This window comes from Tarenaya hassleriana, unplaced genomic scaffold (assembly GCF_000463585.1).
Source record: "Tarenaya hassleriana unplaced genomic scaffold, ASM46358v1 Cleome18, whole genome shotgun sequence".
NCBI lineage: Eukaryota > Viridiplantae > Streptophyta > Magnoliopsida > Brassicales > Cleomaceae > Tarenaya > Tarenaya hassleriana.
Window position 1 is genome coordinate 2,838,499 of NW_010965216.1, and position 17,374 is coordinate 2,855,872.

General features: G+C 35.0%; 1 protein-coding gene and 1 pseudogene across 1 annotated transcript; both read right to left on the minus strand.

The window, feature by feature from the left end:
• Nucleotides 1-4,374: 4,374 nt before the first annotated feature.
• Nucleotides 4,375-10,057, minus strand: LOC104810625 (annotated as a pseudogene).
• A 1,308-nt stretch (nt 10,058-11,365) lies between these two features.
• Nucleotides 11,366-13,083, minus strand: LOC104810554 (transcription factor bHLH87). Its single transcript, XM_010536898.1, has 2 exons — nt 12,888-13,083; nt 11,366-12,733 (listed from the first exon to the last, which is right to left on the minus strand). The coding sequence occupies exon 2, from the start codon at nt 12,706-12,708 to the stop codon at nt 11,623-11,625; it is 1,086 nt and encodes a 361-aa protein (XP_010535200.1). The 5' UTR covers nt 12,709-12,733; nt 12,888-13,083; the 3' UTR covers nt 11,366-11,622.
• Between the last annotated feature and the right edge of the window lie 4,291 nt (nt 13,084-17,374).

A 17,374-nucleotide genomic window follows, 5' to 3' on the forward strand; every position in this document is an offset into this window, starting at 1 on the left:
CCCTACGACACAATATTCAAGAACTGCATAATTGATTCTATTTTTTTGATACAATTCAATTTCTTTTGCGTAACATTCAACTCCCCCTATTTCATTTTTCCTGAATAAAATTTCGTACCATAAAACTTCTACAAATGAATACACTATATATGTCACGTATACCCCACATAATCTCATATACGTCTAGATCATTTGAACGGTCCACCTTTTAATTGAAGACGTCAACTCAAATACAACTCGCACTCTTTCAATGATTCTCACCATATAACTCTCACCAATTTCACTATATGCTCTTTCTTTAGCACAAGACTCGACAACCTCTTCTATTGTGATTATGTGTTCGGTTCACCTCTCTTTGTGTTGGGTTGTCAAATTTCCATTTATTCACGTTTCCATTAGTTTTGTGTTTCCACTTCAAAGATTCTGACCTTTTTCTTTTGATACATTGGGAACCCCGGCTGCTACCCTTCGGGCGCGCTGACCGAGTAAACTCAAGCCCACACGCACGAGCCTGCAACACACGCTGTTGGTTTAGTGCTCTATGATGTACTGATTATGAGCTTTGTTCAGATACATTCGATGTATTGATACTTTCTATGTGGTTTTATGAGAGTATTTTATTCATTACATGTTCTTGCATGCTAGATCTGTTATGAAATCCATGTATCATTATGAATGATACTAAACTCCCTAGTCTTGTGTCGTTATGGGAATAACGACATAATAAGACTAGTATGATGTGTGATTGATGATCACATAGATGATCATAAGTATTGGATACGATCACAATCATAGGTATTCGTTGGAGAACGGAATACTGGATTGACCCACATGAGATTGTCACATGGACTAGCGTCATGACTTGAATCTCATATGACGGTTCCATGATTGGATCCTAAGACCTGAGATATCTACGGAATCCAACATGAGGAGTTGCGTGCTTTGATTACGTCAAACGTCCTGCGTAACAGGAGGACTATAAAGGCGTATATCAGGTACGAAACGAATCATGTACTGGATTGTAGATAGTCAAGACGGGATTTGCACCTCTCGTAAAAGAGAGAGATATCGCTGGCCCCCTCGTGTGAGCGAGACTGTAGAAATGTGTGGCCGCACTATAGACGAACGTCGTCTATTTCAGACAGTCAAACTCAGTGAACGAGAAAGCAGTCGAATCAGATAAGGTGGCTTGTCCATGCCTTATGTTCGACATATGATATCGCGATACAAAAGGATCATCAGCCGGAATCATCACTGGTGTTCGTAAGATCACGAACCAACTCTATTCGAGATAGGTAGTCATAGTGTCTTGCTAGAGACCGCCTATGACTTGTATACCCGAAATAGGGATTTCAGGTTATACTGCTATGTCGAATGAGCCTACAGGGTCACACACGCAGGGAAGGACAAATGCACGAGAGAAAACGACGAAAAACCGAGACGGAAGGGGCTGGAACGGACGGACCAGAAAGTCCAGAACGGACGGTCCGCCCGAACCAGACCGGACGGTCCACGTGAGCGGAACGTCCGTTCCACGTGCTGGAACGGACGGTCCGCGTGTATCTCTGGACCGTCCGTTCCGGGCTTCAGTTTTTCCGAAATTAAACCGAATTAGGGTTAAATCACTTTATAAGAAAGAGATTAAAACCCTAATTCGGAAGAGAGTTTGAGCAGCCGACTTTTGGTGTTCTTGGAGAGTTTTTGGTGAGATCCAAAAAGCTCAACAAGTTCTAAGTCTCGTTTTCTCAAAGTGCACATATCGAATAGAGATTCGAGTCCTAGCAGACAAGTTCCAACCGTTGGAATCCATCCCGAGGTGTGGATACGTGTAGAGGGCGAGGTAATCTTCCTGCCTTTCGTGATCGAACCACGTGCAATGCTGGACCGTCCGTTCCAGGTTCCGGTTTTCCGAAAATTAAACCGAAATTAGGGTTAAATCACTTTATAAGAAAGGGATTAGAACCCTAATTGAGTAGAGTCTTTTAGCAGCCGACTTTTGGTGTTCTTGGAGAGTTTTTGGTGAGATCCAAAAAGCTCAACAAGTTCTAAGTCTCGTTTTTCTCGAAGTGCGAAAAAAAACCGAATAGAGATTCGAGTCCTAGCAGACAAGTTCCAATCGTTGGAATCCATCCCGAGGTGTGGATACGTGTAGAGGGCGAGGTAATCTTCCTCCCTAAGTGATCGGACGAATTCTTCAGTTGATACAGGCCCCGGATCGATTGAGGTAAGCGTTGTAACGTTTCTACGTTTTCAATAGCAGCATGGTTCTAGGGTTTTATAAAATTTTTTGTTTTACTTCCACTGCACAACCCTAGAATCGATCTCTTAGGAATTAGATTCGCTCATGAGATCCCAGGAAACTCAACACACGCATGGAAGATAAATCAGCCGTAACTGACAGCCGATAGGTGAGCGGGTTAGTGATGTCAATATGGGTTGCCCAACCCATTTGGGCCCAACCCATTTGGGTTTTAAAAATTATAGGTTTGGGTTGGGTCAACCCAATAATAATTGTTATATGGGTTGGGTTAACCCATAAAACCCATAACAACCTAATTAACCCATTTAATTTTCTCACAATAAACTTATTATCATTTAAACATAATAATCTTTGAGATATTTTTTTTAGTTCGTACACATATATCGGATTCTATTTGAAAATTATACCGATTTAAACGTTATCGATTTTTTTGGTTGTTCGGAAACGATACCGATTTTTTGGATATCAGGTTTCTAAACTTTTTGGTATGGTTCGATTCGAAAACGGTAACGAGTTTTTCGGTTCGATTCGAAAACGATATCAATTTTTTTCGTTTTGATTTGAAAACGGTGCCAATTTTTTCGGTTCGGTTCAAAAACGATACCAAATATTTCGGTTCGATTCAAAAACGATAGCAAACTTTTCAATCCGATATTATATTTTTTAATTCGCATACATATATATGTTTATATATACGTACATATATAATATATATTTAAATATATATACAACGTATATTACTATTTATATATCTATATATAAGAATTTTAGTTATTATATAATAATATAGTGGGTTGAATGAGTTAATATAAATGTTAATGCTGATAATATAGTGGGTTTTAATGGGTTAAATGGTTTAACCCATTTAACCCATGGGTTGAATGGGTTAAAACCCACTTAACCCATTTAAAAAAATTATTCAAATGGGTTAAACCATTTAGGTCAATAATCGGGTTGGGTCGGGTTAACCCACATAACCCGACCCATTTTGACATCTCTAGAATGGGTAAGGAGTCGAACCCCCAACCTCTCGGTATGTTGACCATGCTCCTTATCAACTCATCTAGGGATTTCTTCCGATTCTGACTTTGTTACCCTGTTGGTATTTAATGTATACAGTTAAACTTTGAGTCCACGGGATTTATTGAAAAGAGTCTCTATTCATATTTAATGTATACAGTTAAACTTTGGGTCCACAGGATTTATTGAAAAGAGTCCCCATTCAATCAACCAAATTTTAATTAAACCCTAAACATTATGAATTATCAAATCTAAGATTAATGTGTGTATGCGTGCGTGGGCGAGCTTTATAATAAATTAATATCCAACAATCGTGCCTAAAAATTAATTTCTGCTTTGCTTTCTTAGGGTAGCAAATGGTGGTATATATAAAATAGAATGGGATATAATACAAGTTAGAAATCATGTAAATGAACCTTTCCGAGTAAAAACTCGAACCTAGGTTCGGAAAAAAGTTTTGCCCCGTCCCTTATCAATCGCAACTCAACCTTGGATTTTGTCTTGTTATTAAGATCTCCCATAATAAATTTGTATATAAATTCCATATCCGAAATTGTAAATCTAATCATTTATGGGCTGATGTTATGAATATATAATTCTATAGTAGAATCCAAATCAACAATATAACTATATTTGAAATGGATGTAAACCGGTTGATATATTTTAAGTTAATGTTATCGTAACTATTTACGTGTGAATTTGATTCTTAAATAAATAATCAAATTATCTGCATCGTAGCTATAGTTTAGTTCCTATTTTGCTAAACCAATTATTTGACAACATAGAACCAGAACGTATTAAAAAAAAAACATGTTTACAAAATTTTCACTTGCTCATTTTATTTTCTATGGCACGAAATCTATGTTTGTCCCTTTAAAACCCATAATCTGTATAAAAAATATTATTGTAAATATTGAATTTAGATTTTAACCTAATAGTATAATTCTATAAGTTTTTGTAATTCTTCGTATCAATAAATATTCCTTATATAAGACTTATTGTAAAAGGCGTTTGATCGTATGAAAATTTCGTTCAAATTCGATTAATGTACTCTTATTCACTTCGTATATATAGTTAACTGAAAAAAAAGTCTATATTTCCAAATTAAATTTTATTCAAAGAAATATGTATTAACAATGACCCTTTTGTTTATGTCAGCTCACAAGAAACGTTTTGAAGGAATCAAAAATACAAATCATATTGTTGTCCAAGTGATCAAACCACAAATATCTCAAAATAAACAAAACGTCATCTCAACCTAGGGGTGGCTCCAAATCCAATGGCAAGTTCTTCAACTGAGTCAGTGGAAACTGTCTGCATCCTCTTCTTCCTGTCTGCTTCAGCAACCAAACCCTCTTTCAGAACCGTCACTCCCTGACTCATGGTCGGCCTCTCGCTTGAGCTCTGAGAGACGCAAGCCATGGCTACTTCTATGGCTTTGGATGCAGAGTTCGGGTCGTAGTCCCCGTTGAGTTTCGGGTCAAGAACTTCGTCAATGTTCCCACTCGAGAGCTGGGTTTCGACCCATTGGCTTATGTGAATCCTCTCTTGCGTTCTCATGATCGCGGGTTTCGCTGTGATGATTTATATGAAAGAAGACACATTGTCAGATCATCATCATCAAACCGGTACATCTTGAAAATTATAATACGGAATAAGGGATATAGAAAAGAATGTAGAAAGACCAAAATCTCGTTTATTGCTACAATTTTTTTTTTCTTCTTGAATTACAATGAAAATAGTTTACGTCGTTTATAGTAAAAACTATCAAAATAAACAAGAAATAAATTAACTCCAATCTTTCTATATCAATATTAGTTTCATAACTTCATCAAAAAACTGATAGAGAACTTCGGAGGGTTCGACTTACTCGGGATCAACATATCCAGGAGTGCCTGCGATAGCCGTGTTCAAGTGAGTTCCTTCTTCTGCATCAAATGCCCTTGAAAGCCCGAACCCGCCCAACTTGGCATCGAATTTTTCACCCAAGAATATGTTTGTACACTTTACATTTCTGTGGATGATGGCTGGTTTGCAAGCGGTATGCAGATACTCCAGTCCTGTATGTAATCTCCGGCTTAAACCATCAGCTCAATCACAGCGAGAAATGGTTTCAGACAAACGGGTTTTCTCACATATTTATTCACCTTGTGCGATGTCAAGCGCTATCCCGAGTCTATCTTCCCAGTTAAAAACGGCTGTACTGTTATCTGCTGGTACCCGAAACACAACAAGAAAAAAAAACAGCTTACTACAGATGCGAAGTCTCAAGACACTGTATGGACAAAAAAAGATTGAAACAACATTGTGTTCAGACCTGAGATATGCTGTTTCAGGTTTCCGTTAGGCATGTGCTCGTACACGAGTGCCATTTTATCGCCTTCGTTGCAATACCCGAGCAGAGTAATCAGGTTTTTATGATGAATTCTGAAAAGGTGTTGGACCTACAAATTAGCATTCACATATAACTTTAATTCCCCGTCAAATTTTTGTAAAAGATGCCTAAAATAATGTGATTTTATTGAAATTCGATACTCTGAGTGAACAGAGAGATTCAAATTACCTCTGCCTTGAGTTGTTTGTATCCTTGAGGAGTCGAGGAAGAGAGCAGTTTGACGGTTACTTCCTTGCTATCCAAATAACCGTGGTAGTTTCTCCCGAGACCTCCTCTCCCTAATTCTGTCTCGAAACCGTTGGTGATATTTATAATCTGTGAATACGAGAATTTCCTTTGCCCCGGCTCCAAATCTGAAGCATCGAAAGCTGTTTCATTGAGTTCATAATCAGTCATTCCCCTCTTTCCTCGGTAACGATGAACGTGTTGTTGAAGCAGTGTCTCTCCTCCGCAACGACGGTCCACTTGTTGCTGGGCTTGTCCTGTGAATGGAATGGTCTGCAGAAAATAACATTACAGGCCATCTTGTGTAGTAGACATGTAGACAAGAAAACTGCAAAAGGTACCTTTATTTTGCTTTCGTACAACGAAAAACATAACGATAACAGTTACGGAAACAATGAGAAAGAACCCTGCAACTGATGCAACTAATGGAATGACGAAGCTCGGAAGTTTCTTCTTCTTCTTTGGCTTGCTCTGCAAGAACTCACATGAACTTACCGAGCAAACACTAGGATTTCCATTGACACTGCAATGATAAGCTCATGAATTAGCTTGCTCTCTGCTCGATATTTGTAAATGCTTATCAAGTTCATACCGTGAAATTACGAAGTGAGAAAGAGAAGGATGTATGATGATACCGTAATGACAAGCCATCCTTTGTTCTTGAGATGAGTTCAGATGGTATAGGACCAGTTAGGTGATTGTTCGAAAGATCTCTGCAAAGGCGAACGGAGTAAGCTTTAAACTGTTTCCAGAGCTATGAACTCGTATTATAGATCTGATTGAAAATGGAGAAAATACGCACAGGAGTGTAAGAAGTTGAAGTTGAGCTAGAAAAGCCGGCACAGGTCCAGACAGATTGTTATTTGATAAGTCCCTGAAAGCGAGAGCCGAAGATAGTGACGCAATATTATCATGCCTTCAGATTATAATCATATACAAACACGAGAACTACTTACAGAGTTCGTAATTGTGTGAGACGTGAGATATCGAGAACTATTTCTCCCGTCAATTCGGCATTTGACAAGTTCCTGGATTTGCAACAAGTTTCGATCTCTGAGAATCTTAACCACTGTCTGAAAAAACAATTAATCGAGAGATAGGGAGCGTTGTAAGATTCTTACAGAGCCGTGATTCTGGGCGAGTTTGTGCCGTTGTAGCTGCAAGTTACACCGGCCCACGAGTAGGCTTGGGGGACACGTACATGCATCTCCCTGCCAGTTTCTCTTGATTCCATATGAAGACTTGATAGCGGTGATAGCAGAAACTGAAGATTTATAGTGTCAGGCCCCGTAATGCAGAACCTGAAAAAGATCAATAGCAAAAAACGAAAGAGGTCTTACGGTCGTTCTGATCCGTCAAAGACTGCGGGATTTTGTTGGCAAAGTAAACCTCTACGGCGTTGATGAGAGGTGGAAGGGTAGAGTTCTGAGTCCGGATCAATGAAAACTGGAAGCTTTGCGCTGTCAAAGGCGAGTCGGAGTAGAGGACTGTGGCCCGTAAGTAATTAAGAATGAGGGGTCCAAAGAAAAGTTCTCGATTTAAGAAAATCACGAATTCTCTTCTTTGGTTGGAGTTCAGTTCTTGAAGCTCGGCAAAGTAGAAGTAAACATAAAACTCAAGTGAAGGATCATCGGGAAACCAGGCAAAGCTAAGAGAATCCGTAGCATTAGCCGGTATGGCTGCACCTCTCATTACAACCTGTGGAATACGGAAATTATTGTTGCCCGAGAAAACAACTGTCGAAGAACTCAACTGCTTTGATCCTTCTGGGAGATATGGAAGCCACACACGATCGAAAACATCATCAGGGTACCTGAGAATTGCAACGAACGGGATTTATCAATTCACATGAGGCATGCACAATCAAAAAGATCTCCTCTTCTTTCTCAAATAATCTTCTTATTCAGCTCAAAATCTAAACTTGCAGCATTCTATTCAGCAGAATAATGGAGATTCATGCCGAGGAACATCAAATACTTACCACTAAACTCAAAACAAAATGATTTTTCTAGTCACCTGACTGTTTGATTCGATATAGAACCGAAATCCAAGCGCGCAAAGAGTTGGAGCGAACCAGATTTGGCTTAGTACGATGAATTTGGCAATGGCCGGAGTTCCAATGCAGATATGAAAGGTGTGCCTTGCCCTGTGTTAACTAGACAAACCTGTAAAGATTCTGATGAGACATAATGTATGATCTCCTTGGATTCAATCTGTGAAACAGAATCCAGCTTGACAGTGTCCCATTTGTTTGGACTGAGGTGCAGATCAAATCCCGGTATCTCATTTCTCGAGTCATAATTTCCATACATGAAACTTGCTCGGACCAAATACTTGGTGCTGCTATTAGTTTGAAGAGTGTAACAGTTTCTAGTTCCTTCAATAAAACTTCTTACGGACCGCATGCTCTCCATCGGGACCGACCTGTACTCGGGAGCAACAGCCATGCTGATTCCCATGTCTGTGAATCCCATATCTGAGACATACTTTATGCCCGTCAATCCATCGTTGTAGCTTGAATTTTCTGGCTGTAACCCGCAATCTAAGCTAATGAATCCTGATACCGAGATCGAAAAACTAGTTCAACTTCAATGCAGAAAGGCAGCACAAATTCTAAAGTACTTAAGGAAAATATGATAACAAGGAAGAGAAGAAAAAAATCTTGGCAGAGAGAGACCAAAGATTTCAGATCACAAACCGGTCTGATCCTGACAACTGGTGAGATTGATGAGAGCCAAACAACAAAGAAACGTTGAGATGAAACCGTTCGATGTCTTCTCTGCCATCTTCTCTCTTCTACAGACAGCAGAAACACAAAGGGTTTCAGCATTTCTTAAGAACTTCATGGCAAAGCAGCAGAGTTTTTCTTTGCCAGTGGTCAACCATTATGACAAGGTCAACTCCAAGCTGGACGATTATCTAATTAATTACCTCACATAATACCTTGGAAGCATTATTATTATCATTCTTATTTCCTTTGATGTGCTTGCAACATCTATGAATGTTTTTATCTGCAAGTAGACAATAAAACCAAAGGTCAACAGAGGAGAAAGAGCCAACTTGCTCTTTGTTAAATACTGAAAACAGGGTTATGCTCATAAAGAACTCAATGGTATAGCAGTAGCCATGGATCAAAGACCTGGCATTTGACCAAAACAGCAATTTGTCGGGTAAATCATGCTAAAGGATTGAATTCAATATAAAGTGAAGTGTTTGAGGAAGATAGACCTCAGCCACACCTTCAGGAACTTTCCATTGTTCATCTTTGAAATGGCAACAATCATCAAACTGTCACCCACATGGCCTTTGAAGTGGGTACAGCTTTCCTCATTAGAGAGGACATGATTGAGTTACATTGCAAGATCTGAGCCAGATTCCCTCTTCTCGGATCATCATACCGACAAGTGCCACGAAAGTCGTGAAGAACCTGAATCAAAATAGACGTGTTCTTGAGCATTTTCCTGGTTGAGTGGTTGCAGAACTTGGAAAAATTGTCAGGTCACAGATTTCAGGTGCTCGGCTTTTTGAAATGTTAAAGAAGAAAGGATGTAATGGCTATGCCATCATTGTCCTGAAGCGATGGAATCTGATTCTAAAGGCAAAAGAGTACAGAATACAAAGAAATTGAACCCCGAGCACTTCCTTACCTTGCAATCCGACACTACTCCGTTCATTTTTCTCCGGCGATGATTTGACGCCGCCGGAGAAATCCTCCGCCGCGGATTCGGAGAACCCATCAGTTATCATCGCCTCTTCCTCGTCGCCCATCGAAAGAAAAAACAGAGATATCTTTTTAAAAATGAAACGTCAACGAAGATGGAAAAAAACAAACTTGCTGCAAACCCTAGTTTCAGCAATCGATCTCGATTCTTCTGGATCCCTAAATCCGCCCGATTTCTGGCGTTGCTGAAATTCCTCTGCATCAGCCATCGGATCGACAAATCATTCGCTGCAGAAGGCAATTTCTCATGGTACGACGAATCAGCGACAACGAATAATGATGTATTTCACGAACAAACGAAGCATATTGAGCTGGATTGCCACTCAGTTCGTGATCAGGTGAAGGCAGGTTTCTTGGAGACGTCAAATATTTCCATGGCTAACGCCTTAAAGGTTATTTTCTCAATAATAATAAAAGGCAAATATTTCCAAAATACAAAAAATAAATAAATCAAAGCTCTAACTAATACCATTTGGTCCAATAATTTAATTTGTAAGGTTAATAGAATTCAAATTCGATCCCTACAATTTTTTATAGATTAAAAAACGAAAAAATATCTAAAAAATCATTATTTTTTTTAAATATAATTAATCCCAATTTTTATAAACAAAATGAGACGTTTGCTTGCTTCACCTCCACATCAAATCTAAAATTTTTATATATAAATCCAAATACAAACTCATTTTTCATAATCATATTCTATCAAATCTATCATTTTTATAATCATAATCTATAACTTTTTGTCAATTTATTATCATAATTTTTAATTAGAATATAATATGTATATATTATCTTATATAATCATTTATTTAAGATTTTGTAATAATTCAGAGTTTAATCAGATATTTAAAAAATAAACGATTTTTATATTTTTAAAATTATAGATAAATAGAAAATATAACTTGCGAACCGTATCATTTTAAAAATATATATATAAACTTGACCCAAAATGTTTGTTTTTAGCTCTTGCGTGACTCTTTTTCCTTTACATCCATTGACATGACACTCCAAAATATTCCCTAATTTAGTGAATGTTATTGTAATGTATGTATGTATGTATGTATGTATGTATGTATGTATGTATGTATGTATGTATGTATGTATGTATGTATGTATGTATGTATGTATGTATGTATGTATGTGATATCCGAGCACAAACCAACCTCACAGATATGGATATGGTGGGCTTCTCAAGTTTAGTTCAGGATTAAACCAAAAAAAGTTTAGTTCAGGAATAAGACAAAACCTAGGAGCCAAAAGAGAAGCATATATATATACATATATATATATATATATAGAGAGAGAGAGAGAGAGAGCATGTGCATGGCATTTGAAGATGGGTTAAGAGAGGGAGTGATTCTCAAGGCGCACGCTTTGGGTTAAAAACAGGAGACAAACCCTAATCTCTCTGCATTCTTCTTTTCCACCACTTTTGAATGTTTCTTTTATTCCCCTACCACTCTCTCTTCTTTTTCTTCCTCCTACCATTTCATCAAACAACTCTCTCTCTATATATATAGAGAGAGAGTTGCGTAGTCACGAAGCTCATGGGAAATTCGTGGACCACTGGTTTAATTCTAGACGAGTACAATGTCATTTTTAGAATTCGAATGTTATCACATATATATATGTATATGATTAATTTTATTATAATTGTTTTTTCCAACTGTAATTATAAAATATAAATTAATCCAAATTTCTCGGGGTATACAAAACTAATTCTAGAGGGAGAGAGATGAGACTTTCTTGTAGTCCAAAAAAGGTGAGGAATACATTTAACAGAATTACAGAAGAGGCCTCCACGAAAAGCCACAGCTTTTTATAACAAAGGAAAATCATCATAGCTTCATAATTGCAAAATCAAGATGTCATGATGAACGCCCACTACCATTATAACCATTTAACTTTTTATTATTATTGTTATTTTTGTTATTAGGGTTTTAATAACAAGTTTCTGGTTAATCGAATCGAGGGTTTGGTCTGGATCAGTGAATTTTTTTTTTAACTCCGTGGATTGTGGACCTGGTAATTAGTGTTTTGCATGGGGAGATACATAGAAGCTTGGTGGAACAATGGGAATGAAAATGACGATGGTGAAGACGAACAGGAGGAGAGAATTGATGGGTCAAGCTTGGGGCCCATGTTTTCTAATGCCTTTACTTGTGCCCTAAGAAACTTGAGATAGTTAGCAGCTTCATCAAGCATTGAAGCAGTGTCCATCTTTGTCCCTCCAGGAACCAATCTCTGCAAAACCCTAATCCTCTCGCTGATCTTTTCCCGTCGATGCCTCGCTGCCACGGTCTGTGGATCCGTCGATATCTTCACGTTCTTCCTCTTCGGCCTCTCCACTATCTCCAACCCGAAATTCACCGGCCTGAATGCTGCTGCTCTGTAGATCATCTCTTTCATATGAGCAATAGCCTCTGCATCAGGTTCGATATCTCCCGACAGGGACGTCGAGTTCGAGTTAGGCTGCTGAAAACTGATATTAGATGAGCATGGTGGTTTCTCCGATCTGGGTTTCTTCGATTTCGACGGATTTTCATCGTAGATGAGCTTGAAATCGCCGGTGTCTCTCGAAATGGAATCTTCTTGAGGACGAACGAGCCGGAAGTAACTTCCAGTTTCATCATCTCTGTTTCTTTTTCCAGATTTTGGGTTCGTTTGATCAGAAGAAACCAGAGAGAAAGTCTCGGTGATCTCTCTGTTCTCAGATTCTGCAAATGAGATGCCACCAAAGCTCCACAGCATTTGGCAATCTGAGAAAAGCACAGAAATGTCATCGTCTTCTGCTGACGTCGAAATGTTGTTGCTGTTGCTCGCTGACCATAAGCAGTCAAGTGATTGATCGACCGAACAGCTGTTCTTAACGTGTTGATGCTGTTGCACTGCTCTCATGGCTCCAAGATCAGGCATGAAGCTGCTCAGATTAGGGTTCATGAGCTGAGAAGAACACAGTTCAGGAGTTATCAGCTCGCCTCCCCAGCTCAAATCCGATCTGGGTTTCAAATTCTGAGAACCGCAGATCGAATCCAAGCATGATTCTTGATGCTGGATGCTTTTGCTCCCTCGGGTCGAATCAAACATGGCTTGAGCGTAAACAGAACTGTTCCTACACAAACCATCCATCTGAAATCAAACGCAACCAAAGTACCAGAAAACACAGACGTCAGAAACATCCTCAGAGAACAGATCAATCATGCAGCTAAAAAAAAAGATATGTAAACCAAAAAAAAAATATAAAAAAAAAAGAAAAGAACAGAAACCTGAAACTGCTTGTTCTTCCAGAAAATCTAGGGAAGTATTCTGATCTGTAACTGTAACCGACCTTCACGATCAAATACAGTAAGAATGGTGAAGTTGATAGGTTACAGACAGGCGAAACGTTTTTGCACAAAAGAGACAACAAACCCCAAAAGGAGAAAGAAAGTGAAACTGCTGAAAGAGAAACTTGTTTTTCCCCTTACAGAGACTTCTGTTTCTATCTAACTCTTATCTTTTGCTTCCTCTGATTTTTCAGTCAATGTTAACAAACAAATGTAGATTTAAAAAGACTTGCCTAGTTGCCTATACGCGATACCCATTTGGGTTCTTAGTATGCCTATATATATATATATGTGTGTGTGTGTATATATTATAGATATAATATTATAATATAAATTAAGGTCCCCAACTTTCGATGTGATAAATTGTTCCCCTATGAAAACAACCTATTTTGGATTGGTTGGATGGTTTTTTCGGTTTTGATTTCTATTTTCGGATAGATTTATAACGAAATAGACATATTTCACAATGGATTTATCTGTGGTCACAACTCCTTGATGTGTATTTTGGTGAATTAGGAACATTCATGACTCATTAGTAAATAAACATATAAACTATATATATATATATTGAAGTTGGTGGGCGTAATAGTTTATATTTTTTTCTAACATAAGAAAATATATTAATATTCATTTTTATAATGATTAAACTCATAGAGATGTAATTATGCAGCTCAAAAGGTTACTATAATTCAAATCACAGTGAGAAAAAAGTACTGACACCCTTTTAGTTTTAGCGTCGTGCGTTTTGAAAAAGCTACTGGGAGAGCGAGGGTTTTGATCTTTCTATTTTGAAGTCTTTTTTTATATAAAATAAAAAAGGTTAATATTTTATACTATTAAATTAATCCTAGTTTTAATCATGATTAAGCTCTAGTTTTTATACACTTTTTTTGCTTCTTGGCATAATTTCGTTTTCCTTTCAATCATCGTCAGTGCATTATGATTTGCGCAGACCGACATTTTGACCTCTCTTGAAGCTTTTCTGAATTTATCACTTACATTTTTTAATAATATAAAGTTTTTTAAAAAATATATATATTTTATTTGATGATTTTTTTTTGTTTTTTTCTATAGACGCATGGATTTCTACCATCTTGGCAAATTCATGTCTTTTTTTTCTTTTATGGAATTTTATGTTCAAAGCTTGAAATTAAATAAATATTTTCATGTCTTTTTTTAAGTAATTATTCATATATTTTTTTATGTAATTGAATGTTTTCTTCTTTATTTATTTATTTTTTTTGAATTTTTTGCTTATAGTACCATAATCTCTTCACTATATGGGAAGCTTTTTTTCCATAATATTGCACTAAGATATCATGCTTTAATCCTATCTCTGAGTTAGTAATATATCCTAATAAATACACAATGTAAGTTTAAATATTGTTTTCCGTGTCAAAATCAATCAAATACTTTTTACTATTTTTTACAGTTTTTCTCTGCATGAAATAAAATCATTCTTTTGTAAAAATATATATATACGTCTTTAGTGTAAGATAGTACGTAGAATATCAAGATATATGAAAATTTTATTTTAATTTTTTTAAATGACAATCGTTATATATTTATAAGTCTGATAGGAAGGTAAGTTACCAAAAAAAAAGTCTGATAGGAAGGTAGGAAGATAGCAAAGTCAAAGGAGTTATGAGTCGAGAGTTTTAGGCCGATTGTAGTTTTGGGAGTTTTTAGAATATAAAAGCCAAAAAAATTATTATTCAAGTTTTTACAAAATTACTTTTTCTAAAAGTTAGGAAAACTTATTTTTTAGTTTTCAAATATTATAGAATTCAAAATTCAAAAACCAAAAACTAAAAGCTACGCTCAAATTCACAATTAGAGAGAGAGAGAGAGAGAGAGAGAGAGAGAGAGAGTCCCGACCACATGCCTTCCAAAACCATAATCTCACAGTTCGTTCTATTTTTTTCTCTTTTTTTTTGGTCAATATTTAATATTTTATAAGGAGATTTAATCTTTTAAAGGTAAGAATAACTTAAAATGCTAACTATTTTTAGAAATAATTAATTGAAGAATGATCCTTAGGTTTTCGTCTTTTTTTTAATAAAATCTTAAAATATGGTAGAAACGATTGTTTATGATTGACCGTTAAAAATAATATATCTCTTAGGGGACTTTTTTTTGTGTGAAAGTAATATATATCTTAGGGAACTTTGTTCTAAAATTAGCATTTTTTAAAAAATTCAATATTTTCTTATTCAAATTTTTGGATTTTTATTTTGGAAATCTATATAGATTCATACATATACTGAACTTTGATAGAAAAACTTTAATATAAAAATATTTTGTGAGCAATTAAAATGTAATGGTATAGTTGATAATAATTAAATTAAAGTAACATAAAAATGAATTCAAATTGAATTCAAAGGAAATCGTATAGATAAATAAATTAAAGGTGCAAATATCTACCATTACAACAAATTATTATAACAAAGTATAAATTTTAAATATAAAACTTATTTCGTTTAAACTCACTTTATTTTATAAAATAAATAAAATAGATACGTTTAAATTTATGTATAAATAAATAAATATTTGTCAAATGAAAATTGAAACAAATATTTGAAAATTTTAAAAATAGTCTCCAATAAAGATAACCGCGTAAATCATTATAATCGTAAAAATAATTTTTTGTTGTGGTTTTATACAATATTTTTTTTATCACATTTTCTTTTTAGAAAAATCCTTATCTAATTTACTTTTATTTAATATTATACCATCTAACAATTTTAAATCTGAAAATTGCAATGAAAATGATATATCTGGAATTAAAATTGACATTAAAACATTATAGGATCCATTGTCGGTTTGGGTGGAAAAATATTTACATTCCAGTTTATCTCAGATTTCAAAATTAATACAAATTAAATCAAATAAAATGCAGATTTTTTTTAATATTTTTATAAAAAAAATATGATTTATTAGAAATTTTAGTTTTCTTGTGATAAACCTAAAGTTTTAGTTTTCTTTTAGAAATCTTTTTAATCAAATTACTATTAAAAATGTGTATTAAAAACATAAAATTTAGCTAGTTTTGAAGTTTAAATCGAAATATCGACAGTTAATGTGTGAATTTTAAAAAATAAAAAGAAAAATAATTTCTCATATAATTATAATTTTAAATAAATAAAATATAAATATGAAATATATAAGGAAAGGCCAAATTAATTTAAGAAGTTGTGATCAAGTGGTTGTAAAATATGGTTGGTCCATGTTGTAACAATGTGTTGGAGAGAAATGATGCAATTTAATTGTAATAAGATTATCCTTAGATGTAGGATGAATATAATTACACGGAAGACCAAATGAATCAATCTGAATAAAAAAATAAAAAGGCCAAATTAAGATCATCATAACGAAGCATACCTCATTTTTTTGTCGTTACACGAACCTAATTTTCACTATCAGCATTAATTTTCATAATCAAAACGGGAAACATTGCCCCTAAAAAAATAAAATAAAAACAAGCGACACGACATGTCGGTCCAACAACATTTTACTCGACGAATTTTTACTTCCACACTAAATTTAATGAGAGCTTGTCGGAATTCAAGTAGATTACAAGGTCTACGGCAAAATATATAAATATATAATAACTTCAACAAATAAGATCGGATATAATTATTATTTTTTTTCGCAGAATGATCTTTCTATTGGTATTTGAAAAATGGATGTATAAAAAATTTGGATTTGAATTCAAATTTAGCGAATGAAACTATATATCTGTTCAGTTTGGATTTAGTTTCGCAATTTTACTATTGATTATCTGCTATATATATAAGTATATTATTTTAAAAATTTTAATCTTAAAATGAAAACATTATCTCGAATTTATATTGGTCGATACTAGATATTCTTGAGAATAAAATTTTGAATTCAAATATACGAAAACTTTTTATATATCCAAAGTTTTAATATTTTGACCCACAAATAGAAGATCATATCTTTAACATTTTTATTCAAGATGCTTAGATTTTGTGTTAACATCAAAATTTTATATCTATATTAACTACAAAAGAAATCTAGAAGAGATAATATTAATCCAATTTGTATATAAAACTAAAAACATTTCTCGATGAAAGAACGGAATGTAAACATGTTATTTTTCACATATTCTCTATTAAAATGCGAGGGACTTATGTAATGATAAAGTTGTATATAATAATTCGGACAAATACATTGTTCTAAACCTCCAGATCTTCTTCTATTAATTTGTAGGAGTTTTGAAAAGACAAAACTGAATAAAAATAATCAAATTCAAAGTGAAAAATGTTAGGTGAATCATTTCCATATAATAAATCAACAAAATTTTGCTAAGATTATAATGATTGGACGAAAAGTGAAATCTTTATAAAAAAAATTACGATCTTAGTGTCTATAGAAAACTCTAAACGTTTAGTTTATTATGATTC